The 27,032-nt window shown below is 38.1% G+C and overlaps 1 protein-coding gene across 3 annotated transcripts in view; it reads left to right on the forward strand.

Moving 5' to 3' along the window:
- The first annotated feature begins 3,434 nt into the window (after positions 1-3,434).
- Positions 3,435-27,032, forward strand: part of DCBLD2 (discoidin, CUB and LCCL domain containing 2) — an 81,556-nt gene continuing 57,958 nt past the window's right edge. For 2 of the 3 annotated variants that reach the window (XM_063092613.1, XM_063092620.1), the window contains exons 1-2: positions 3,793-4,001; positions 22,273-22,500. In XM_063092613.1, coding sequence (XP_062948683.1) covers positions 3,794-4,001; positions 22,273-22,500 — 436 coding nt within the window. In that variant the 5' untranslated portion in view covers position 3,793. Of the gene's footprint in view, positions 3,499-3,792; positions 4,002-22,272; positions 22,501-27,032 lie in introns of those variants that run through there. The other variant, XM_063092628.1, reaches the window with a different exon arrangement.

Here is a 27,032-nt window from a genome sequence, read left to right on the forward strand (position 1 = left end):
AGAGCCTTTATGCAAAGCATTAATTCATTTACTAGTCAATGAATGGAGTTGACTGTGACTGCTACATATCCTACTCCATGTCGATAAACTCGTGCAGTGAAGACAATGTTCAGTTGGGTTTTCTCTGTTGGTCATTTTCCCAAGGGAATCTCTAAAGCTTCATCTTTTTGAGACTGTAAGAAGGAGCTGGGCACTGGGCTTGCCTTATGGATGCACTTTAGTTTCTGGGATCTTCTGTCTACTATGGTGATGGCCTCCTTGAAACCTATCCACTTTGAGTTCTGATTAGAATACCCAGTTCTGCCCTAGCCTTATGCATCTGGGTCATGTGGATAAAATGGTCCTGGACAAGTACCGCTCCCACTGCCTCAGCAGATGTCAACCCCCAAATAAACCAAATTCCTAAGGCAAGGAAGTTGATAAAGTTGGCTAGAGCAGCATGCAGAGAGTAAGAGAAGTAATATAAACTAGAATTCCACTCTGCCCAGGCACTGTCCTAGAATATATTGCCTGCTATATTCCTTTGGTGTGAAGAAATTTTGGTTATATCAGAGTAGCCTTCTGTCATCATTTTTGCAACTCAGTAGAGAGGCAATGATCAGAAGTAGAGAGAGGATAGGAGCAGCGACAGCATCAACCCTCTCCCACGTCTGTGCTTCTCCTGTAATTCCTTACGTACTTACAGCAATAGGGGGCTCCACAGAGGCACTCTAGCCAGAGTTCTAGACCCTGTATTTCCAAAGCAAAACTCAAGAAGCTGAAGCATAAAATAATACAGAAATAGTCAAATGGCATCAGATACCAAGACCTTTTGATTTCCCTGCTTTAAATATAACTCCAATTTGCTCCTACCTCCCTATTCCTTTCCCTGCCACAGACTTCATTCAGGAGCTCTCCACCTCTCTATTCTCCACTTTTAATAACCTTTTAAAACACTAGACAGTAAACAATACAGGGATGAGAAAATACAAGTGCTCCTTGCATTTGCCTTAGAGGCATGTAGTCTGGATCTTTTCATGTTGTATTAATAAGTAGTGGTGGCTGTAGCCCAAGATTTGCCTCTTCCAGAAAGGCTTCCATAACTATGCTAGTCCACGGGTGAATTCTCTGCCTCTGGTGCAGTTCTAGGTAGTCAATAGAATGCCAGCCTCAATTCATAATACCTTGCTCTGTCACCTCCAGATTCATAAAACTGCTCTATCACCACCTCTGTGACCTCACTCAATGGCCCTATGAAAGAAGTAATCCAACAAATGAGATGGGTTGTCTCAGAAACTATTATCAGAAGTCTTAGTTCACAGCTGAGCACATTAGCACATCACATTCAATATATTCAATACAGAATTCATGATCTTATCTTTTACTTTTATTGTGTAAAAGGCACCACCTTCTACCTAGAAACCTGAGGATCTTACTCCACTCCTCCTTACTCCCCACTTCTACTCAGTCACTAAGTTCACAATATCCTCCTGTCAGTCCCCCCCTTTCCAAGCTTACTGGTAATATAGTTCAGACTCACTGGCACTCCCTTTAACTCCAGACTGGCTCTCCCTGGCTTCCAGTCTTGCTCTAACTTCAGTCTGTTTCTTGGCTCCTGTCTAATTGAGTTTTCTACAATAAAAATCTAATGTCACTCTTTCTGAGAACCCTTTAGTTATTTCCCAATATTACAAAATAAAATCCTGACTTAGATCTTGCCCCTGACTTTACCAGAATAGTCTCCAGTTCCTCCCATTGAGTCATCAGTAGTCAACTCCATTCAGCTCCAACAATACTATTCGCTACTGTGCCTGTGATACAGCCTATTTTGCCTCTGGCCTGAGATCACCTTCCTCACTTTGTCTTCTTATTCAAGACTCAGCTAGAGTTTCATACTCGCTGTGATGGGTATCTTGAACTCCCTTCACTGTGGTATTGTGGCACCAGTCCATATTTCCAATACCACACTGATAACAATGGATTTGTTCATATGTTTCCCTCCTCCACCAGAATGTAAGCTCCTCTGATTGAACTTTGTATGCCCAATGCCTATATTAAGCCTGGAGCATAGAAGGGTTTCTTTGACATCCAATAAATTCTTACTGAATAAATTTGGCAGAAGGATTTATTGCATGAGAAGTATGCAGCGGAGTTGAAAACGATGACCTCCAAAGTTCTTTCCAACTTTCAGATATTCGTTTGAGAATATCAATCTCTTCCATGGTTTTGAATATCACATCTATTTATGATGTCCAAGACCCATAATTTGAAAGCATTCCTCAACCCGAGCTTCAGACCAAATTGTCCACCTCCCTCCTACATAGCTTTCATTTATTAGCTGAGATGGCATTTCAAACTCAGTACGTCCAGAATTAACTTACTTGCCCACAAAGCTTGTTCCACCTTTCCAGTTTTTTGTCTTTGTTAATGACAACTCCCTCTTAGGGATCCCTGTTAAAAACATCCCCATGTTACCTCTCTCTTCTCTAAAATCAATCACTGCCTCCTCCTGTAGATTCCTCTTTCCCAAAGACAGGTTCTTTTTGCCACTGCATCCGCTTACAGTCGCCATCAAATTGCTTGTGACTCTAATTAGCACTTACTTCATTCTGAGTTGCATGATGTATTTCCATCTCAGTCCCACATTACATCCTACAAGATTTCTGTGTTATGGATACAACTCCTGAGACTCAGAACAGTGCTTGCAGATAGATGGCAGGTGCTCAACAACTCTTCGTAGAATGGCTGAGTGAATGTTAGGACGTCAGGTTTAAATTAGTTTGGGGGCATGCATCTTGTTTTACACCTTTTTTGTCTCCCCCCATCCTCCATAGTAAAGGACATAGGAAACAAGACAAATTTTGAGCATTGAACACTGCATCTGTTATTGTAACTCTAAGTTACTTCGACAAATGGCTGTAGTCTTAATAAAAAACACGCTCTGCTATTAAAAAAAAAAAAAAAAAATCAAGCCCCTTAAGACTTAGCTACCAACTGAAAGCATCCAGGATCCGGGTTTCCCACCCCTTCCAGTGGCCTGATGTGCGGCGGGGGAGGAGCAATGAGCAAGTTGGGCCTGAGGAGCAGGGAGAGCCGGATGGGGGAAGTCCCGGAAGTCACTGACCAGAGCAAGCGGTTGCCCCAGCGGGATCAGTGTGGGCTGCGGTCCCAACAATAACATGTGCCTAGGCCGGACGGGGGCCGCCGGGGTCCAGAGCTTAGGGGCGGGGCCCGGATTGAGGGGGCGGGAGGGACGCTTCCGAAGGCCGAAGGGGATTGGAGGAGGGAGATAAGGGGCGGTGGATCTCGAGGAGTGGGCCGGCAAGCTAACGGGTCGACCGAGAAGACAGCATGCTGATTGGGTGACGCGGAAGGAGACGGACCGGAGCTGACCGCGGGTTGGCCGTGGTGACCGAGGGGGCGTGGCCGGCGCGCGCGAGAGGGAGCGCGAGAGAGCGGGCGGCCGCCTGCCTGCCAGCTAGCCAGAGCCGCGGGCGAGCGCGGCGAGCCGGCGTCTCGGTGAGGATCGCTGCGCAGGACGCGCGTCTTCACATTAGCCGCGGCCACCCTCAGCGGCTCGAGCACCCCACTTCCTTCCCTCCCCTCCCCTGTGCTCCGGCCTGGGGTCTCAGACTAGGGAGCGGAGGGAAGGGACGAAGGAGGAGGAGGTGAAAGCGGGGTGAGGGGCGGAGGGGTCCCGGAGCGGGGCGAGGCGCGCGCTGCCTCTCGCTCTCCCGCCGCAGCCGCCGCCTGCTCGCCGGGTGCCGCGGCCCCGGGGCGCCCGCACTATGCAGGCGGACTGCCGGCGGCCGCGATGGCGAGCCGGGCGGTGGTGAGAGCCGGGCGCCGCCAGCTGTGTCCCCGAGTCCGGGCCGCGGCCGCCGCCCCCGCCCGGGCCGCGCTCCCCCTCTGCTGCTCCTGCTCCCTCCCTCCCCACTCCAACTCCTCCTCCTCCATGCCTCTGTTCCTCCTGCTCTTACTTATCCTGCTCCTGCTGCTCGAGAACTCCGGAGCACAGCAAGGTGAGTAAACCCCGGCGAATGCGCGGCCGCGGAGCCCCTCGAACGGCGGGCGTGGGGAGAGCCTTCGCCCGGGCCCTCGGCCGCCCGGCCATTGAACGAATCTGCACACGCACGGAGGAGGTTCGGGTGAGCTTTCGTGCATGGTCGGAGCTGGCGGGGCAGTGGCAGGGTTGAGTTGCAAAGGTGGCCTCTGCCTGGCCCCCCAGGTGGCGGGGCTTTACTTTTTGGCGAGGCCATTCATTTCTCTGAAAGGGGGACGTGAGATCCTGCAATGAAAGCCTCTTTGATATTGGATCTTTCTTCTGGGGAAAATTTTCGAAAATCAAAAGGGAACTTTGGGAGATGTGACCTCTCAAGTTAAGCTACATGGATGGATAGATGGACGGAGTAGGAAGGCAAGGAAATTAAATAGCATCTTTAAACTGTTAAAGGCAAGTAACGATAATTATCATGGTTTGTAAAGTGCTCAAGTTCGAAAGCAAATAGAATAGATTCTAGTTATCTCGGAGCCTTGGATTCAGAATATGTTGTTAACAACCCCTAGCTGTTATTGAGGATGGTGGTCTAGATTGCCTGAGTCAAACACTGGGTCGGACTCAAGGCAAAGTGCTATGTTGCCCAAATGGAGCGTTCCGCATTAAAGGGTAAGCCTTTCCAGAAAAGTGACAAGACTTTTTTTCCCATCTACAATCCTTAAAAACCCTATTCCAGAAATGAACAAAACTGTTTATTGAATAATCATCATAATGGAAAGAGAATGCAGGGCTGATTCCCGCCCCCCCCCCACCCCTTTAGTACTATTTTCCGGCATCATACCACAGTTTTTGAAATCAGTTTGACGTTATTGAACACAGTTTTCCATTGCATTTCCCATTTTATTGCAGTGAGAAGGGTAAGGATTGGATTGTTACTTATTGCTGGGAAGAGATTTTTTTTGTTTCTTTCTTTTGTTTTTTTTTTTTCTTCCCATCTCTAACTTAAAGTCAGCTTAATATTGATGTCATATGATTTTTGGTAAAGTATGGAATCATGGCCATAAGCCTATCATTAAAAAGATGCTGAAACTTTTACAGGCATGTGGAAACGTAATCTCTGTAACTGTAAGGAAAAAATGTATTTGGTAAACTGTCTTCTTTAGAGCTAGACACATTTCTATACATATAGCTTAAAATTTAGATGCTTAGTATTTAGGTTTTGGTTAGATTAGTTAGATCATCTTAAGTGAATTATTGAACATCAGCACTTAGTACATTAGAGTGTGAAATCCTTTTCTCCGTTGGAGTTTCAGAGCCTGTTCATGTATTTCCCTTCTGGTAAGGGATAAAAACAGGCTTATATATGACTAACACTTACAAGGAATTACTTTGTGGCAGGCACAGAACTAAATGGTTTATGTATATTAATTCATTTAATTCCCACCACAACTAACTGAGATACTGTTATCCCATTTCAGACATAAGGAATCTGAGACGTGAACAATATGAGCTGCCTTGATATAGAAAGGAATAGTACTATGACTTTTGCTTATTTTTATATCTGAAAGTGTATGATGTTTTTAAAAAATTTTGGAACAGTATAGAATCAGTGACATGTCTCCCCCTAACCCCATGAGATGATTACCTTGTTTTTAGAATTTCTCAAGGCCAGTCTAATCAGACATGCAACATTACCTCATTTTTTTAAGGTTTAATAGCATTTTTTACCAGAGCATTTTAACAAATGTTTCTCTTTCACAGCATCATCTTATATAAAAATTAATGTAGATTAACACAAATAGAGATGATGCTGATAATTAAGACTTGATTTCTAGTTCTTCTAAATTGGGTAAATTTTGTTAAATCACTTAATCTCTTTGTACCACTGTTTTCTACATCATTGATATGAGAATGCATACCTATCTCATAGCTTAATGAAAATGAGGTGATAATATGCAGTTTTGCAAAGGGAAAAGCATAATAAAGCTATAAATGATTATCATTATTAATCTTGAGCTTAGTGAGTTGATAAATTAAGGGCTAGTGAGGCATATATATCATCAGAAAACTCAGGAATTATGTAGGATTTGAATTCTCTAATTTTTAAAAATTATATATCTTAGGACCAATTGTGGAATTCTTTTTAAACCAGAGTCTTACTAGCATAACAGATGTGTTTTAGGGTCTACTGGTATTCCCTCACATCACCTGAAAAGAAGTTTCATTTCAAAATGAGAAGCAGTGCTTTAAAACACCTATAGAATTTTTAATAATCAGAATGTCCACATGTAATATTAAGTTACAGGGCAGAGTTTTTACTCTATAAGAAGTCTTAGTAAGAAGACTGAAAGGAAATAATAAAATGTTAAGAGGTGTTGTCTTTTGGTGGGGAATTGTACGTAATTTCTCTTTATACTTTTCCAAATATTCTGCAATTTGCAGAATAAAAACTAAACTGAAAAAATGCTCTTTGGTAATTTTTTTTTTCCTCAGCCAATCTAGGTGGAAATATATTTTATATGTATGTTGAGGTAGAACCATGCTTTAGCAGTCTTTTTATCTTTCCGACATCATTTTGAAATAGCAGAAAATGTAACCTTCGTTCCAGTTAATGCCATACGTAGCTGTTCATCAGCAGATTTTCTGCTGACAGTGACTTTTCTTATTTGGCTCTGAATAAAATTTATCATTTGTTTGAAAACTTGGCCTTTCTCAGCAGACATGCATTTTAACCAGTTTTATTTCACTAATAAATTTATAGATAAATTCTGTTCATTTACATGTATTTACTATGTTGGTGTTTTAGATATGGCTTATATTCATGTATTTTTGAGTTCTAAATTTTCTATTGAGTCGTGTTCAAAATCTTTCTCTTTATTGAAAATACCTTTTTCTTTAAAATGTGCATCTCTCTAAAGAACTTAAATCAGTGAAACTTACTATGCTGATGGCTTATTTGCTGCTGTAATAAATCTAATTAATAGGAAGTTGGTGGCCTACTACAATTGAATTAATGTCTGTTTTACATTATGACTGCAGGAATTTGGGTCACCTCATCTCATTAGCTCATCTTCCTCATTTGAATCGTGAAAGGCTTCCCTACCTTTTGGGTTAAAATGTACTTTGAATATAGTAAAATATCAGAGAATAAATTTTAAAACCCATTAAGACTGATTTATTTACACCTATTTTGTTTGTGTCTAATATGACATATTTGTGAAGGTATTGATTTTTGTTTGCTAATTCAATAAATCTAATTTAATAATCTAATTTAATAAAACAAATCAGGTTCATTCTTAAAAAGGATCATTCAGTTCCACAATGATATTTGTAACTAATATGTGAAAAAAATTTATATCCTGTCAAGTAATACTTTTATTTGCTTGTGATGCAGGTAAATATTTTTTGAAGAATATCTATGAATTGTCAGAAATGAAGAATTTATTTCGTTCTGCAAAGAAACATTTGTAATTACTTTTAATGTTAACATTTGGTTAATTTAGCATTTTTCATTGTCTTTTCTTGGTCTGGTAAAACATTAGAGATCTCTTATGTAGTTATGTTCAGAGGCAAAAATCAAAACATCTTTTTCTGCTGTATTTCTGATTAATTTTATGCAATGAAAATTAGAAACATAGCACACATTCCCCATGTGCAAATGACCAGATTTAAAATTCACATTTTTGAAATTTGTAAATGAAAAATTCATTATAAAATTACAGGTTAATGAGTTTTGGCGGATTTTTCCAGTGCTATAAGCAAAAAGAAAACATTGTTTCCCTCTGGAGATGGTAATTCTGTTTGAACATCTGAGCTTCATTCTAAAAAACTAACATGAAAAAAAAATCTTAAAATGGTGAAACTGGTATAAGTGAAAGTACCAGTTTTAGAATTAAAATGACAAATGAATAAGTTAATTTCCAAAAGGAAATAATCAGATCACATATGATGAGAGAAGGCTAGATCTACGTACGGGTAGATTTTAAATTTAGGACTACGTTCAGCAAAATGACCTGTGATATATGTGAAAGCTCAGAAGTAAAGTTGGTCATTACTTGAATGCATGAAATAGACAGTTTCTTCTTCTTGATTAACTGGAAGGATGTGGAATGATGACGTAAGATTAGAAGGATTAGGAAAAGCTTCGTAAAGATAGTGGTATTGGCTAAATGAGATTGTTGAAATATGAAGTGAAACAAGTTAGCTGTTTTCTTGTGGCTCCTAGATTTATAACAACCTTGTGGCCATAGCCCTTTGTATTTATTTTAAAAATATTTTATGGATGACGATAATCACTCAAAACTAAAAAGTTAGATGTTAGTTACCCACATTCTACCTCCTCATCTATCAGTTTACAATGTGTCTTTCTATTCCATATTCACATACCTACATAATCTTACATAGTTGTAATTTTAATGGCATCGTGTTATGTCCTGTAGACATCATGTTAAAATTAATTCATAGGCTAATTTAGCACACGTAAACATATTTACAAAAATTTCAAAATGTGAAATTTTTTTCACAAGACATTATTTATGAACTAATTGCTATAGTTCAGAACTACTATTGCATTATGTTCGTTATTTCATTTGATTAAATTCTTCATTTGGTATACAATCTTTAAGATAGCTTTTCAGTTCAAAATGTTAGTTTAGAAACATACATCATGCTCATTTTCCAAATCATTTGAGCTAAATCAATATAACCTATGAGGCAGAAAATATAAATATTCAAATAAACTAGTGTTTAATGAATGCCAGTGCAATGTCCATTGAAGCAGTTGAGATAATGGGTGATTTCCAAAGCCTGCTAAAACATCACCTACTAGATCAACCCATACTCTGAAGGGCGTGTAGTTGAAAGAAAAACTTTGATTAGCTACTCGAATTATGGGGAGGACCCCAAGATGCAAGTTCCCTCAGCTGCTTTCTAAGGAGAGTGGCCCAGAGTTCCCCACAAGGCTTTTGTTGAGAGTAGGGTGCATGCTACTTTGCAATTAGTGAATTGCTTGGGATCAAAGAGAAGATGTTGGTATTCTTTATCATTTTCTCATTAAGAACTATCAACATAGAGGGATGTCAACTATGAGCTCTTGGGAATGTACATATATGTCAGTACAGTCCTGGGACATACAGAGAAGGGAAAAACATTGTCATTGTTTTCAGAGAATTTACAGTCTAGCTGAGCAAGTAGTTATCTCTAGGTTGGTATATATATATATAAATATATACATGTAAAAACCAAGGAAGGATACACAATGTGTGAGTTTGTAAAGGAGAGTGAGCTCATGACACTGTGGGAGGTAGGTGAAGCATTGCTGATAATGTGGGTGAGCTTTGAAGGACTGGTAGGTTTCTAGTCCATAGGGATGGCAGGCATTTGAGGAGAAAAGATCACAAGATCAGAATGGGGGAGTCAGGAAAACATGGGAGTGTTAAAGCCTGCCCTATTACAGTGAGTAGCAAGCCTGTCTGCCTCTGATTCTGGCTCACTGTTTCCTCTTTGAGCCCCATGCCCCATGTGTCTGTCCAGTTACTGGGCAAATATTGGTTGGTTGGTTACTGTTGGCCAGCCATGGTTCCACACACTGGGGTACTCCCCTCTTGGAGCTGTGTTAATGACTTCCGTAGTGTGGCCAGCAGCCCCTTATCACTTATAAGATACAATCTGAACTTCTTTGCATATTGTATATGTAATTTTTTCATAGTCTGGTTTGTCCCTTCCACTGTGACCTAACCTCATGCCAGCACCCCTCATACTTTATAGTTCAGGTATAAGGCTAAGTTACTTTTTATTTCTCAAATATATTTTATAATCTCATGCCATTTTGCCTTGTTTCCTATACTGATCTTTTTTACATATACAGTTTCCTCTATGGTAATGCCCATACTTACTTTCTTTGTCTTCTTGGTAAACTAATCATCTTTCAAAACCGTTTTTAGATACCATCCCTTCTATGAAGAGTTCTCTAACCATAACCATACACTTATCTCCAGAAAGTACCTTCCACACTACATTTTAAGTATTCTTGTCAGTGGAGAGATTTATTCATTTTCTCATTTCTAATGCTTAGCTTAGTGTCTGTTCTTCAAAATATGTGAATTAAGAACACCATTTGTGGAGTGAATCTGCTGTCCCGAGCACATTTGTTGTTAGTCCCCAGGCACTGGCAAGCACTTCATGCTATTGTCCTCTGCCTAATCCCCACAGTTAGTGGTCACTTCAAGAGTCTGGGCTTCTCAGTCTTCTGGGAATGGAGCCTTCTCTTGAACTTTACTACCTACTTGCTCAGGGCTTAACAGGCTGCTGAGCCTTTCCCAGCCCACCTCTTCCCAGGCGCTAGACTCCTCTGCTGCACTCCCTTGACTATGAGAGGAGTCCTTCAAGCTGGAACTCTGAATGTAGACATGGCTACTTAGAAAACTGTTTCCCTCAGATATGTCATCTTTAAGAACAGTGACAGCCTAAATCAATGAGCGAACTCTTTTGTACCCTCTTTTCAAATTCTGACTTAAATAGTCTCTTCCAGCATTATAAAAGCCCCCCTATTTTTTGGTTCTAGTAGTTGCCTGTCTCCTCTCTCTCTCTCTCTCTCTCTCTCTCTCTCTCTCTCTCTCTCTCTCTCTCTCTCTCTCTTTAAATTAGCTGATATTCCTTGAGAACATTCAGGTAGCTTCAGTAATCTGGTATCATAGGAAAGTAATGAGAAATGAAGACTGGAAAGATCATTGGGCACCATGTAGTGGAGGACTTCCCACTGGGGAGCAGACTGAGGAGTTTATACCTGAGATATTAAGAATGACATCAGCCTTAGGTGCCTTCTCATTCAGCCAGCCCATTTTTCCATCTCTAGGTTTACTTGTCTCTTCCCAGCCCAGGTAGCCAGGTCCATCTTCTCAACAATGTTTTTTTCCCTGGTCCTTGACAGTCCCCAAACTTGGGCCTGCTTAACAGAACCCACTATCTGCTCTCTCTGGTTCTGGATAGCTCAAGAGTTACTGGAGAAAGTCTTGTGGCCACACACGGATCTGCCACAAATGAGTACTATTTCATCAAATTACAAGTGGGGATTAGTGCTTAGCAGTACATTTTGACTATCCCACTTTGTAGAGCTGATTTGCAGAGCTAAACTCCTGCCCTGCAACTCATCCCTGCACAGTATAACTGCCTCCTGCCTCACCTTTCCTCCTTCCTGAAACCTTGCACTTTTTCCCTTTGCCCAGAGCACCGCTACATCAGGGAACATAAGTTTTGTTTTACTGCACTTCACGCTTCTGTGGTGCTTTTACTCTTTATCTGGAAACATGCTCAAAATGCCACTGACTTGTATACGTCTCTTTTTTCAACTGTTTGCTTTCCAGGTACCTTATAGTTCTGCTTTTTAAAGTGACAAACTTTCTAAAAAGTAGACTACAGCTGTACTGTGAATTTTCTTAGTCTCTGGCACACAGCAAATAGTAGTTAAAGGAATTTTTTTTTAAACCTTGCAGTCTTGTTTCTGCTCTACTGCCACTGTCATTTAAACTGGCATATTTTTGTTTGTTTTGGTTTTTGTTTTGTCTGGAAAACCTGGGAGCTTTGTCCTCATTATTTTTTACCTCGATGGTCTTTGAAAGTATGGAAGCTTTGGACTCAAACATACCTGAATTTAAGTACCAGTCATGTTGAATTTAAATACTTGTCCATTTACCACTCTAAATGTTTTTCAGTCTATAACTTGTCTCTTTTTTGAATGAATTGAGGGCTGGTATCAAATCAGTTTGGGTAGCCAGTGAATTTTTGTTCAATGAGTGAATCAGTATGTGAATGAAAATTTTGTTTCACTTTTCCCTGCTCTATAGTTAAAATCCCCATTTTCAAATGTTTGCTTTCTATTGAGACTCACTTTTTCATCCCTCTGCCCCTTATTCTCATGCCTTTTATTAAATTCCACCCTAGCTCAAAGTCAACCATGCAGTAGAGGATGTGACAGCAAGGCATGATTGGTTGTTCACACGATTTGTCCTTAATTGGCTCCCAATCTACCCAAACCTCAATACTGATTTTACCCCCTCCTTTCTGACCTTTGCCCTCTCTAACTTCCTAAATAATGATATGTTTCAACTTTCTTTGGTATCCACTTTCTCAGCTCATTTTCAGATTCATGGTTTATCTTTTCCCTCCTGGCATGCCCTTGTTTAGGTTGCTCTTTGCATCCTGGAAGCTAACTTTATAGGTCTGGATGTGAGATGGACATTATGTTGCATTGATGGACAAAAGAATGTTGTAGTTAGATCTCTTGAGATTATTGAGAACAGAAATCCAAATCTGCTTAATGTAGAAGGGGGAAGTATTGGGAGGATTCTGAGGTAACTTGTAAAGCCTTCATTAGAGCTGAGGTAACCTAAGCCAAAGGGAAAACAGGAATATAGCTTGACTTCAGAAACCCAGGACTCAGCCTAGTTCTCTCTTGCTTCAGTCTGGCTTTCTCTTCATGGAAGGAATCATGGCTGCTGGCAATCCCCAAGGCTGGCAGCTTTAACACTGGAGAGATTCTGGGATTTTTCCTATTGTACAGGGTTCAGAAATTGGAGGGAAGGGTGAGTTGGCCTCATATTGGCCAGTGTGAGTCAGTACCCACCCTTGGACCAGTCAACTAATCAGAGGGCATGAGGTCATATAAAAACTGTTGGGAAGCTGCAGGGCAGTTCCCAGAAGAAGAATAAGGCAGATGCTAGACAGACAGAGGCATCCCCTTCAAGGAGAAAGAATGTTACATCTATATAAAGAACCCACTGTATTTTAAATAAGTTCTTATCGAACCCTGACAATTACCTTGGGAGATGTGTGGTGGTATCCCATAGGTGAGGATATGTAAGCTTATAGAAGTTAAATGCCCAGGATCTCAAAAGTTGGCACGTGTAGAATTTAAATCCAAGTCTCTCTGACTCCAAAGTCTGTGTGCTTTCTACTGTATCCCTTGCCTATCAACTTGTTACAGTTTATTTATAAATTCAGCAGCATGTGTTAGGAGCCTCGAGTTTTATTTCTGTGTGGGTGGCTATAATGGTGAATAGAGTGTGTTGCCTTCCTAACAGAGTTTTACAGCTTAGTATGGTAAACTGCGTAATTAAGCATATTAAGTACAGTAAGTAGATAATGATAATGGAAATGGGGAGAAAGACCAGGGGCTTCAGGAGGGTTTCACAAGGGAGATAACATTGCATAGGTGTTTTCCAGGTGGGTAAGAGGAAGAAGGGCAGAGTCAGAATGGAATAGCATGTGCAGTGGCTCAGGGGGAGGAAGCGTGGAACATATAGGGAGCTGCCTATAGTTCCACAGCTGGAGCAAAGAGATTGTGGGAAAAGTCAGGAAGTGAAACCGGAAGGGGATTTAGGGGCCAGATTATAATAGACTTTATATTCTTGCTGAAGAGTTTTAACTTTATTATACCATCAGTGGAAAACAGTTGAAGGATTTTTAAACAAGGGACCTACATGGCCCAGTTAGTATTTAAGAAACACTGGCAGGAGTGTGGACTTGGATTAGAGGGAGGAGAGACAGGAAACGGGGAAACCTGTTAGAGAACTTTGCAAGGGCCTACACTTGTTCAGAAAGACTAAATTTAGACATATTAAGGAGATAGAAAGTGTAAAACTCAGAGTGGTTAAATTTGAGAGAGCAAGCAGTCGATTAAATGTTTGTTTTATTTTTCCTTTCTAGAATCCCCTTCCTGTTCTTGCTCTCCACTTCTCTCATCCATCAGGATTTCTGACTAGCTAACTGCTATTTATCCTTCTCTCTCTCCCCCTCTCCCCCTCTCCCCCTCTCCCCCTCTCCCCCTCTCCCCCTCTCCCCTTCTCCCCTTCTCTCCTTCTTCCTCCCCCTCCCTGCCTCTCCTTCTCCCCCCTCCATTACCTCCTAGTAATCGTCATCCTTGGAATTACTTGCTATGTCAGTCTTACTCACAATATTGTAAACTCTATAGGAACAGTGGCCTTGCCTGTCATTTTTACTGTTGTACCTAGCACCTAGTTTAGTGCCTGACATGTGGAAGTTATTCATTGGATGCTTGGGACATTATGAGTTTCAAATGCTGTGGAACTTCTGAGCAAAAGTGCTTAGTATAAGTAGATAATAGAGGATTGGGAGAGACATTAGAGACTTTAGAGCTTTCTTCGTTTGATGGTAACTGAAGGCATGGGAGTAGATGAGATTGCCCGGGTAGAATACAGAGTGGTGACAGAACTCTGAAGAACAGCGACGGCAACAGTCTGCAGTAAGAAGGTTGCAGTTATGGTGTCTGAGGAGTTATAGTCAGAGAGTTAAAAGAAGAACTAAGACATGGAAAGAGTTTTAAAAAGTAGGAAGGAGGGAAGATATAAAGGAAGAAGGATGAGAGGGAAGGAAGTTCCAACATTGCCAGATGCTGTAGGAAGGTCACAGAAGATAAGGATGGAAACGTATTCATTCACTTTTGGCAGCTCAGAAACGGACTTCTTTAGTGGATAGTTTGAGTGGATAGGTAGGTCTGAAATGAATTCATTTCCTAGGGCTGCTGTAGCAAGTTGCCACAAACTTAGATGGCTGAAAAACAACAGAAATTTATTGTCCCACAGTTATGGGGTCTGGAATTCTGACTTTAGGATGTCATCAAGGCTGAATCCTTACCTCTTTCTAGCTTCTTGTGGTTTGCAGTCACCAGAAGGATTGCATTCTTGGTGTTCCTTGGCCTGTAGATGCATCACTCCAGTCTCTCTGCTTCTGTGGTTACATGGTGTTCTCCCAGTGTCTGTGTCCAAATTTTCCTCCTCTTGTAAGGACACCAGTTATTGGATTAGGGCCTAATCTAGTATGACCTCATTTTAACTTAACAGGGTCTTCACAGACATAATTTCCAAGTAAGGTTACATTCATAGGTATCAGAAATTAGAATTTGGACATGTCTTTTGAGGGGATACAATCCATCCCACAAGTCTTGAAGCTGGATTGCTGTACATTGAAGTTAGAGTAGAAGGCAAAGAAGACATCAGGTACAGGCAACCAAAGAAATCTCTCTGTAAAAGAAAGAAAAAGTGAGAAAGAAGATGGTAGATGCTGGGGGACACAGAGTGGAAAGAGTTTTTTTGTGTGTTTTTAAATTTTTACTGTTATTGTTTGTGTTTTAACTTGTTAACGTGCAGGTCATAGGCTCCACTGAAGATCTACCTTACAGAATATAACTTGAAAAAAATGCAGAATCATAACTGTCATGCAAATACAAAATGAACAGGCCAAATATTTTATTCAATCCATTTATTAATGAGGGAACCAGTGAAATGTTAAAACAGGTCCATAGAGCATTTCAGAAGCTAGGTGTTCATAAGCAATTTTAGGATATGATTGCTAGGTTAGATGGCCAAAACTAATTAATGGACAACAGGGTCATAAACTGTAACCTTTGGGTTATTTTTTCAACTACACATAAACTATATGCATCTCTACCAGAAAAGTTAACATTTAACCAATACTGGGACCTTTAATCAATGATAAATAGCAAATTGAATGAATTATTTTGCCCTGTAATCCTTGGGTGGCTTTTGCCCTGTTATGATATTTATAGGATGTGCTGTTTACTCTTTTTTTTTTAACCTAGTTCCAAGTTTCAGATAATTTTTCTGTGATACTTGTTAGTATCCATAGAGATTAGTATCTACAGAGATGGAAATGAGGACCTGAGAGCCTTTAATTTAATTAGCCCTTATATGATTTTAATGTTGGCTAAATTTTGAGAACTGAATAAGAGAATACTTGAGTAGGTTTGTGTGCCCATCTGAGGTTGGAACTCATTACTCTCTAATGACACCCATCCTCTGGATTTTGTGATTTTTTTTTTCTCCATGAGTAGTGCTCATCTTCTTGGCAAAGAGAGATCATTTGATCCAGAGTGAGAGTTTGCCAGGCAGTGGCTAGGAAGTGAAGGTACCAGGAAAAGGATAGTTAATACATTGAACATGAGGTCCTGGATGAGTAGGGAATGAAATGAGGCCAGGATGAGCTAAATAGACAGAGAAAAGAGAGAAATCGAGAAAATATGCAGTGAGTGAAAGAGCTGAAAGGTCAGGAGACTGTGGCTAGAGGAGCAAGACATTAAAGTTTTTAAGATTTCAGAGGCGGGAGTAGTTTCCAATAACGACAAAAATAATGTCCAGGTTGTGGCTCTGAGAGTGAGTTACTGAAATAGAGTAGAGGTCATTGGAAAGATTAGTGAGAATGACTTTCTCATGAATTTATCCTTCTCATGACACTAGAAGCTTTAAAGCTGCTATAAATTTTCTAAAATAATGGGCTATTTTCTGTTAGCTTTAGCCAGGTTGTAGGCAAATGTACTGGATCAACACAGGATGGGCAAAAAGTCTTTCTCGTCTTTTATGAGGTTAGTAGTATCCACAAATGTTTATTGAGCACATTACTATGGGTTAAGCCCTAGGTACCAGGTGTTTTCAGACATATTTTATTTAATTCTTACTGTATGTTGTTTGAATTGTTAGCATCCCCATTTTACAGATGGCAAAACTGAGGTTTAGCAGCAATAAGTAATCTTCTCAAGGCTATAGTGAGTGTTAGGGCGTTTACATAACTTCTGTGATTCCAGTTTGTTTTAATCATTATGTTCTAGGCAGAATATGTGCTTGGTGGGGGTTAAAGAGGATTTATATATCTTACTTTATTTCATGTAATTCAATTTTGTAAATTATCACACATGCAGAGATGAGTGTGGGCTTAAAAAGAATGAAGCTAGAGGCGATTTCTTTTCCTAAAAATTGCTACACTGACCCTCTTTAGACTCCCAATGCATGTCTTATTTTTAAAATTGAGTAAAAGAAATGAGCTCTCAAGACGTGAAAAAATATGGAGGAAACTTAAGTGAAAGAAGCCAATCTGAAAAGTTTACATACTGTATGATTCCAACTATATGACACCCTGGAAAAGGCAAGACTATTGAGACAGTAAAAAGATTGGTGGTTGCTAGAGGGGTTTGGAGGGAGCGTGGGAGGGATGAACAGGTGGAACACAAGATTTTGGGGGCAGTTAAACTACTCTGTATGATACTATAGTGGTAGGTACATGCCATTAAGCATTTGTCCAAACCCGTAGAATGTACAACACCAAGAGTGAACCCTGATGTGAAAACTATGGAGTCTGGGTGATAACCATGTGTTGACGTGGGTTGAGTTGTAACAAATGTATCACTCCAGTGGCAAATGTTAATAATGGCGGAGGCTTTGCATGTTTAGGAGCAAAGGATATATGAGAAATTTCTGTACCTCCCACTCAATTTTGCTGTGAACCTAAAACTACTCTAAAAAATAAAGTATTAAAAATGATAAATTCATGTTATGTATATTTTACTACAATAAAGAATATAGGAGTAGAGAAAGATATGCCATGTGAACACTAATCAAGAGAAAACTGGAATAACTTTGTTAGTTTCAGACAAAACTGACATTGGAATAATGAAAATTACTAGGGACAAAGAGAACATTAAGAAAAAAGTAAGTGAAATTAAAGTAGTACCTTGAATTTTCTGTTTGAGATTTGTAGTGATGCAGTTCAAGAAACTTCACGGTTATAGGACTGATATAGTACTAATGGTCTAAAAATTCACAGTGCTAAATAATACATTAAAAACTTTATTGTAGCCAGATGAAATAGGATATATTAGTTAACAGTTGCAACTTATTCTTTTGAACACTTTTTTACTTTCTAAATCCTCCATGCTGGTTTTTTGTTTTTTGAAAGATCTCACAGATATAAGATGTGACAGAAGTGACACTTATTTAGAGGATGTATACTCAGAATCACCTTTCACAGTGATTAAAAAAAGAAAAAAATCCTTGAAAGCTCACTGGAAAAGTATAAACCTTTTATAGTTTATAATTATAATAATCATAACTTATAATAAAAGTTGCATTGCTCCATATTTTTACCATATTTGTGCAAGCTTCCTGCATTTGTATTTGCTGTTGTTAAAGGAAGTAATTTTGAAGAGTGTTCACATTATTAAAATTCAATAATTAAGAAAATATATATTATTTATTAGTAGTAGTATGACTAAAGTCTGGGTGCATTGGGAGCGTCACATGTAATCAGCGTTGTGAGCACATACTTATCCAAAAAACACACTTGATTTGGAGTTTAACTAGAGTAGCCTAAAATAAGTTTGCATTCTTTGTTGCATTAATTCATTATCATTTAAATATGTTTTATGTTCTTTCTGTTTTCTCTAGGGATAAGCAGTAAAAAGAAAAAAAGAAAAAAAATATTCAGTTCTTTTCCTGGAACAATATCAAAATTTGTATCTGGCTTAACACATCTGACCTTACACTCTTCAGAGGAAGTGAACATGTTCTATGAGTAATCCCCTAGATAAATCTGAGCAAAGGAGCAGTAAGATCAAATTCCATTGTTTTTCTCCACTGAAATAAAATTAAAATTCAAAAATTACATTAGCAGACTTCTACCCTTTATGGTCATATAGAGTCTGGTGGAGACCATCTGGGATAGGAAGAGAAAGGAAGAGGAGAAGTTGACAGTGATGGTGGTGATGATGGAGTTGGAGAAGGGTTGGTGATATTGGAGGTGTTGGTGAGGGTGTATGGATTGGTTCTATGATATCCATTTGAAAGTTGTTTTCCCAGTAGTAGTTATACTCTTTTTGTCAAATCTGCCTTGTGAAAATGGGTAATAATAGGTGGAATAGCCTGATCACAGATCATTATTTTTCCCACAGTACAAAGCTAATCAGAACATTTGGGGATGATTGCCTCTGACCCTAGTAGCACCCTTTCCCTCCTCATGTTAAGAGCTCCTGACCCAGAAAAAAAAAAAATCATTTGAGGCTTGTAGACTAAGAAAAAGGACTCCCCCCCCCACACACACACTCCTTTAACTTAAAGAAAAATAAAGTATTTCATTTACTTGTTTTAAATGGGAACATAAAACTCTTTAGTATAACTGCTGACCTTTGGGAGAACACTGTTCCCTGGGTTGTACCCTTAGTGAAAAGAACAGCATTACCTTTTCAGCCAAATGAAACCCAGCCAAGCACTAAACCAGATCTTCAGTCTGAGATTTCCTAACCTTGGCTCTAAGTCAGCCCTTCTCAACCTCAGTACTATTCACATTTAGGGTGGATCATTCTTTGTTTTGGGTGGCTGTCCTGGGTAGTGTAAGATATTTTAACAACATCCCTGGCCCTACCCAGTAGATGCCAGTAATACCCCTTTCCCTCCAGTTGTGACAACCAGAAATGTCTCCACATATTGCCAAATGGGAGGTAAAGAATATTTTCCAGGTTTTAGGTTTACTTTTAAATTTTTTATCATATTTGAAGTATCTTGGTAGAATAGGCTTTATTAAGAACCATAAAAATAAACTGGAAACACGTTACTAATTTGAGGGTGAAAGTGAGGGCAAGGTTTTTCCTTGATTTGAGAATTCAACATTATGACCTTTGGCTGCCTAGTACAGTGGTTTTTAGACTGCAATGGGGACTCATTAGTGGGTCATGAAATAGTTTAGTGGATCAGGAATATGCATGCAAGAGTGTATAAGGTCAAAATGTAAAATGAATTTCTTATTTTGGAATAAGAGAAAAAAACATATGAAGCTGCTGGCCTAGTGAATATGTATATGCCCAGCCTTCCCTTTTGAACTGGACTACTCTAAATGTACAATCCATAGCAGTATGTGCTTAGTTAAGCTACTTCTCTAATCAGGTTAAACTTATCAAATATTTTTTGATATATGAAATATTAAAACTTGTTTATTGCAGTATGTTAGAGACTTACTTTTAACTTTGGTTTCTGGTGCATATCATCTTATTTGAGAGAGGAGGAAGCTCTGAAGTCCATCACATATTTTAGAACATTCTTGGCGCATTACTTGTGGACTGTTCATGCCCTCCCCCTACACCAGATTCTGAAAAAAGACAGCTCTGTTTTAATTGTTTTCTTCATCAGCATACTGCAAAAGTCCTGTTTTTCATCAGTTAGTATTTACTTTGTTAACTGTTGTAGAAATTATGAGTTATGGTGGAAAGCTCAAGAAACATTTTGTTTATTTATTGAGAAGCAAACACAAACATGCACATAAAGATATCTGAAAATTACTCACTCTGCTTGTACTCTTTTTGTAAGATTAATTTTAAAATGACAACCTTAAGTTGATTAATAGCTATGGAGAATACATTAAATGCAACAATTTGCCCTTACAAAGTGTTCTTGGATTCAGCTGTTAATAGGAGATTCCTGGCTTTCTGAAATCCATTAACACTTCCAATCACTTAAAAAGCTGCCTTAGTTTCTATTTATTAAAGAAAATACATTTCTATTTTGAGTTATCTCACTTATTCAGTGGTTATTTTTTAAAGATTGAAACTTCCAGGAAGTATGTTTTTATCTCTTCAATAGTAAGAGAACATTTAAGACTAGTTTCATAATTTTAAAAACTCAGGAGAGTTTTTTTTTTTTTTCTCTAAGGAAAGATGTTAATGATTGTTCAAAAGTTATTTATATTACAATTCATTTGTTTTCACAGTGGAGGTTTTTATATCCCTGTGTTTTTAATTTTGCTGATATCCAGCAGAGATATTCAAGGTATTTTCATGATAGTTTCAGGGGAAATTTGTGGGTTCTTTTCTGAATTGTGTGACATCCTAAGTTTTATATTTGCAAAAGATCAGTGATCATATTGCGCAAAACCTCAACATGTTTATTTCATTCTGACTTTATATATTTTTATATTATTGAGATTCTATGCCTAGTTCTTGTGTGTGAAATGAAAGCAGGTGTAGAAGATAGCTAAAGTTTAATGTTGATTAAAAGCTGAACTTTATATGAGAGATATTTGTTTAGGGAGCCAGATTTCTGTTGTTGATCTTTAAAAGTAGACTGAGGAGCAATGCTAACATGGATTTGAGAATAAGATTTCTTTATCAGAAAAGAATATGGCTTTTTAAGTATTGTCATAAGAATTTAGGTGCAGAGTTTTTCCTTTATTAAAGTTAGACACTAGCTTGAAATTACTTTTTCAAGGGGTAATGTAGTTTTCTTATTCATTTAATTGATAAACATTTATTTAGTATCTACTACTTGCTAAATACTATGTGAAGTTTTTATTCATAGGCTTTTTAAAAGCTTTTATTTATTTTAGAAAATGATATCAGCACTATATTGTTTTTTAAAATAATAGATGAAGATAATTGAAAATTCTTTTACAGCTGTCTGTGTCCATATTGAGGTTAAAATCCAGCAGTGTCTCTTTTAATGTAGCCTTTTGTATGGGACTTTTGTATATGTACCATACTATTGCAAAAGGTGATTATAAATAACTCTTTGGAAGGAGAAAATGCTATTATTTTGAAAGGGTACATTCATCATCCTATTACAAAGATCCATTTGAATCCCGTTGTTACAGAATGCTGAACAGTACAATTGGAGCAGCTGCTGAAACTTCAAAATGAACATTAATGCCTCCTTATGAGTGCTCTGTAAAAAGACAAACTTTGTGATAAAGGGAAGGATGCAAATATTTCATTTTTACAAACAATATGTTAAATTACCTTAGTTTCTATATCCAGTTGCTGAAGAAATTTCTGGAGCAAATAGTGCTGCTACCAAGGTATAAAGGTCATTTTTCCTAATTAAACTGTTACTTTTTTTCTCTTCATTCTATAGGCGAAAATAAGATTTTGGGGGAGGGACTACTAGAAAGTCAAATTTCAGTAGAATATAAAATTAAACTTCATTAAATACTGCTTTTACACCTTGAAGAAGGAATGCCTTGTAATCTATAATATGACCAGTAATCTGCATAGTCATTTAGTATATATTAAGTGTGTTTTAGAAATCATTCAGCTTCTCACAAAGATTTTGGGAGTTCGTGATATTTGTGGATAAATAAATGAAGCTGATCACATATTTTTATAGTTTACATTTACTTTGAACAACTACTATAAATTGATACTCTTTTAAAGATTTGATTTATTATATGTATATATTTAATTATTGCTAAGTTATGCTTACTTTTATTTGTTCAGATTTGAAAGTTCTTTGAACTTATAAGTTATATAGGTTATCACTGATTATTTTGACCTGACTTGGCTTCTCTTGGCTCCTAAGAGGTATGTCATCTGTTTCATCTTGTGTAAAGAAAGTATTGGTGATATAAACTACCCAATATGTCATACACATTTTAAAATCCTCACAAAAAATCCTGATTTGTATAAGTTAAAGTGTGAGGACAATTTATCATTCTTTTAACTTTTTTTAAAGGTGATGGATGTGGACACACTGTACTGGGCCCTGAAAGTGGAACCCTTACGTCCATAAACTACCCACAGACCTATCCCAACAGCACTGTTTGCGAGTGGGAGATCCGAGTAAAGATGGGAGAGAGAGTTCGAATCAAGTTTGGTGACTTTGACATTGAAGATTCTGATTCTTGCCACTTTAATTACTTGAGAATTTATAATGGAATTGGAGTCAGCAGAACTGAAATAGGTAGGACATTTTCTTTTAAATGGACGTGTAATACATCATTGCCTTAAGTTTTAAAAATAAAGCAGTTTTTGATTCTTAACATTGAATTACGATGCTACATAAAGTGACCTGGGAAACCATTGAAAATGTGGAAATCTGAAATTTGAATCTTTTGGGAAGAAAAAATTCTTGTCTGTTTACCCTGTTTATTTACTTTTCTAATAAGCCTGTGTTGGTACCTTTGCCCAAGATGCTGCTTTTATGAAGGAAGAAGTTAATTGTCTCATTTTTTATGTTTTCCTTTGATCATTATATTTGCAGTTGAAGAATACAAGTATAATTTATTTTAGGAGGCAGTATGACATGGCGATTAAGAGCATGAGTTTTGGATCCAGATTTCTGTGATTAAAGCATAGCTAACATTAGCTTGCTGTGTGACCTGGGGCAGGTTACCTGACCTCTCTGTTTTCTCATTTGTAAAATAGGAAATGAACTAGTACATGTGAAGTGCGTAGAACAGTACCTGACACACAGTATATGCTTAGTGAATAGTAGCTGCTATTGTTATTCTTAAGAGCAGTCGTTCTCAATTACAGCTCATATTGGAGTCACCTGAGGAGATTTTTAAACAAATACTCTATACCTGATCCCCATCCTAGACCAATTGAATGAGAATTTATTGGATGGGACCAAACCCTCAGTATTTTAAAAGCTTCCCAGGAAAATCTGCTTCGCAGCCAAGGTTTAGAACTTTGGCTTAGAGATCAGTACCTTTCTCATAAGCAAGAACGGTGGAAACATTTATAAGGCTGTTTTGGTAAACTAATGTCGTGAAATTAAGGACTCTTGAATTTTCTTTGAGTTTATTTGGAATCACTTATTCCTAGCAGTGTGTAAAATATCTTTCAGAACTATAGGAACCTAGTATCCCATTCTTTAGAAAACATACTATGTTCATTCTCTGGCCTCTCCATCTCTAGCAAAATCCTTCATCTCTTCTCTACTTTTTGGCCTGTTATCTACCAGATGATGCATTCCTGCCCTGTGTCCCTGGCTGCTGAGTGATAACCTCTGTTGTCTCTCAGTCAACTCTTGATTAACATTGTAGTTTGATCACATGCATAGTTCCATGAATATGAGGGTACTTCAAAAGAAAAGTTTGTGGAAAAATAGAATTGAAAGATAATACAAGTGTTTCCATGAACTTTTAAAAATACCTTCCTCTAAGGTGTTGGATGAACCTGTGGGAACTCAAATCACCTCTGGCTGTGATACTAATAGAAGACATCTGGCTTGTAAGTGCCTCCTGAGGGTGCAGTAGAGAGTAGACAGTACTACTGGAGCATCTGTGAAACAACAATGAAAAAAGGTGAACCTGATCAAGCCTCTAGCACTTTATAGGAAATAAAGGAGATAGAGAAATATACTATACTGACCTTAAGGATTAAATAAAGAATATGAAAAATTCTATCAAACAAATGACCTAGTTTGTCAACATATAAATAGCATTTTAAAAAAAGAAAGGAAGAGGGGGAGGGAAACTCTTGAACATTGAGGCATATCTTTCAAAACTGATGTGGACCTTGTTTGGATCTTAATTTCAGCTAACCAACTAAAAGAAGACATTTTTAAGATTATCAGAGATATTTTAAGAGAGGAATTGGGCATTCGGTGATAGCAAGGAATGATTGTTTTAGATGTGGTAATGTTATAATTTTTTTAAAGTTCTAAATTGTTAGAGATATTTTGAAGTTTAAATGAAATGTCTAGGATTTATTTTTAAGTATTTCAGGGAAAAAAAGGTAGGGAGAGGAGCAGGTGACACAAGAATGGCACGGTGGTGAGGATGGGTATTGGGCACATATGAATTCTTACATTCTCTTCTCTATTTCTGTGTATTTTTGAAAATTCTTATAATGAAATGTGTTTTTTCTTTTTAAACAAAAGAAGGAAAGAGATTTGTATATTTGGACAATTAAACGGGGCCCTGTTGCTGGAAAGGAAGAGTGACATGGGAAAAATTTTGAGCACAGGTTTTAAATTGCTCACTGTGTTCTAGTCACAGCTCCAGGAGTTACTTGCTGAGAGTCCTTTCTGCAAATCAGTGAACCTACCCGACTGCAAAGTCATCTACTGTACCATCTGAATGTTAAATGGCATAATACTTTGCAGTGTTTGGTGTGTAACAGGTGTTTAATTCCTTGTTTCCATTGTTTTTGCTTTTTCCTTATTCTCTCTCCGCATGGGTGAGTGGAAAGCTGCAGAAAGGGCAAGGTGACTGAGTGATGATGCTTCCTGTGGGACTTTAGTTTGCACCTTTCCTCCCACCCTCCCATCACCACCTGCCAGGTACCCACTGGTCCTCCATTTTGGTAGAAGTCTATGGTTGGTGGTAGGAAGGTAAGTTTTCTGACATATCACAGAGAAATAAATATCATTCAAGAATAGTCATTTAACATTCTGGTTGACATAGATCCGCAGAGAATTACAGGATGGAAACAGATACATTGTGGACATCAAGATTCCAGTGATAATGGTACTGAATCCTCTTTTTCCTGTATCATCTTTTCTCACTGCCCCTTCCGAAAAAAGGCAGGCCCAAATGAGCTGCATTTTTCTATTAAAATAATTCCTATATTGGTGTAAAGGTTAGGTTTTTGGTTTTATGTACATAGGTATTAATTTTAGGGATTTTTTTCCCCCTTGAAGGATAGAATTATGGAATAATCAATAAAAGGAAGTGAATGGGAGAATGGTTTCTCAAGGAATCATTTTTTAAAATCATAAACTCATTAGAATGTGTTTTAATTAAGGTAGTTTGATTCACTTAGCAGTTGGACAGTTATTTCCTGTTCTCTTAGAAAGGCATAATAATGTGTAATATTATTTAGTAACAGGATTTTATTATAGTTTTATATAACTGCTTTCTAAATTGCTAAACTTTTTAGAAATCTTTGTGAAATAACTCGTAGTACTCATTTCGCTTCAAGACATTGATAGACAGTTTGTGTTTAAGGATAGAGTTAAAATTGGCTCTGTACATCTGAATTCTGTCTCTTTTTAGGCAGATTGTATTGGAATGAGAAAACTCTATTGAGCCTTGAAGTTTACTTTTTTTTTTTTCCTTTAATCCTTGGTGTTGGAGGCATAGTAGATGCTCTGTAAAGGTGGAAATTAAAGTTTTAAAAATGCCGTATTATTAATCTTAACTTTTTCTTTCAATGATGATAATGATAGCTAATAAAATTTTTAGTTCTTTTTCTGCAAAGGCTCTGGCTAATATGAAGTATAATATACAATATATATACAGTGCTTGCTATGTGCCAGATACTATTCGAAGTGCTTTTATCAATTATTTAGTCTTCACAAGAACCCTTGAGGTTGATAATGTTTTATACCCTTTTACTGATGAGAGAACTGAGGCACAGAGAGGTTAAGTAACTTGCCCAAGGTCACACAACTAGTAAATGGCTAAGCAGGATTCAGACCTAAGCAGTCTGGCTCTGGAATAGGTGTCTCTTAGTGTAAGCGAGCCTTGGCATGCTTTATTTCATTGGATCCTACACTTTATTTTATTTATACTTGTCACAAAATATAAATTCTATTTATAGCAAAAGAAAATTACAAGTCTCCATTACTCTAGAGATTAAAGTTCCTTGGTTTCTCTTTGTGTTTCTTGGTGTTAACATTTTTGAAGTAATGGGCTAATTATTTTGCAGGATGTTCCTTAGTTTAGTTGTCTGATGCTTCCCTGTGATTAGATTTAGGTTGTGGACTTTTGACAGGATCACCTCAGAAGTGATGTTTTCAGTGCATCATATCATGGTACACAGTGTGGATTTGTCCCATTACTGGTGAGGTTAAATTAACTTTGATCTCTTGGCTAAGGTGATGTTTGCCAGGTTTCTGCATCCTACCTATGGTTTCTCTTTGTAATCAATACATATGTTATGGGGATACTCTTTGAAATGATGTAAATATCCTGTTACTCATCAAACTTGTACCCACTGGTTTTGTTATCCATTAAAGAGTCTTGTCTAAGTCAGTTATTATGATAATTGCCAAATGGTGATTTTCCACTTTCATCTTTCTTTCTATGTTTATTAGTTTACTTTTTACTGAAAAAAGAGAGCTCTCCCCTCTCTCTTGTTTGTTTGTTTAACATCATTGTGGATTCAGTGGATTCTTAGGTTAGTCCATGGCTTATAACCCTTTATTATTGTTTATTTTGATGCTCATATTTTCCCAAATTTCCAGTGGGAGCCTCTTCAAGCTAGCTCCCATGTCCTTTCGTGATCTCATCATTCTCTGAGGACTTTCTTACATTCTGGCACGGGATATTCTACATTTATCTTGTAGTTGCCCTGCCCCAGCATTTCTTCAAGGAAGCCTGGTTCTTTTTAGTATTAGTTGCTAGGTTTAGACTAATGCCTGCCATGCCACATCAACAGACAGAGTTAGTAAATAGATGTATGTATATATACAAAGGGTCTTCAAAAAGTTCTTGTACGTATACAAAAAGTATATGTACAAAGAGTCTTCAAGAAGATTCA

The sequence above is a fragment of the Cynocephalus volans genome, chromosome 1 (assembly GCF_027409185.1).
Source record: "Cynocephalus volans isolate mCynVol1 chromosome 1, mCynVol1.pri, whole genome shotgun sequence".
NCBI classification, from domain to species: domain Eukaryota; kingdom Metazoa; phylum Chordata; class Mammalia; order Dermoptera; family Cynocephalidae; genus Cynocephalus; species Cynocephalus volans.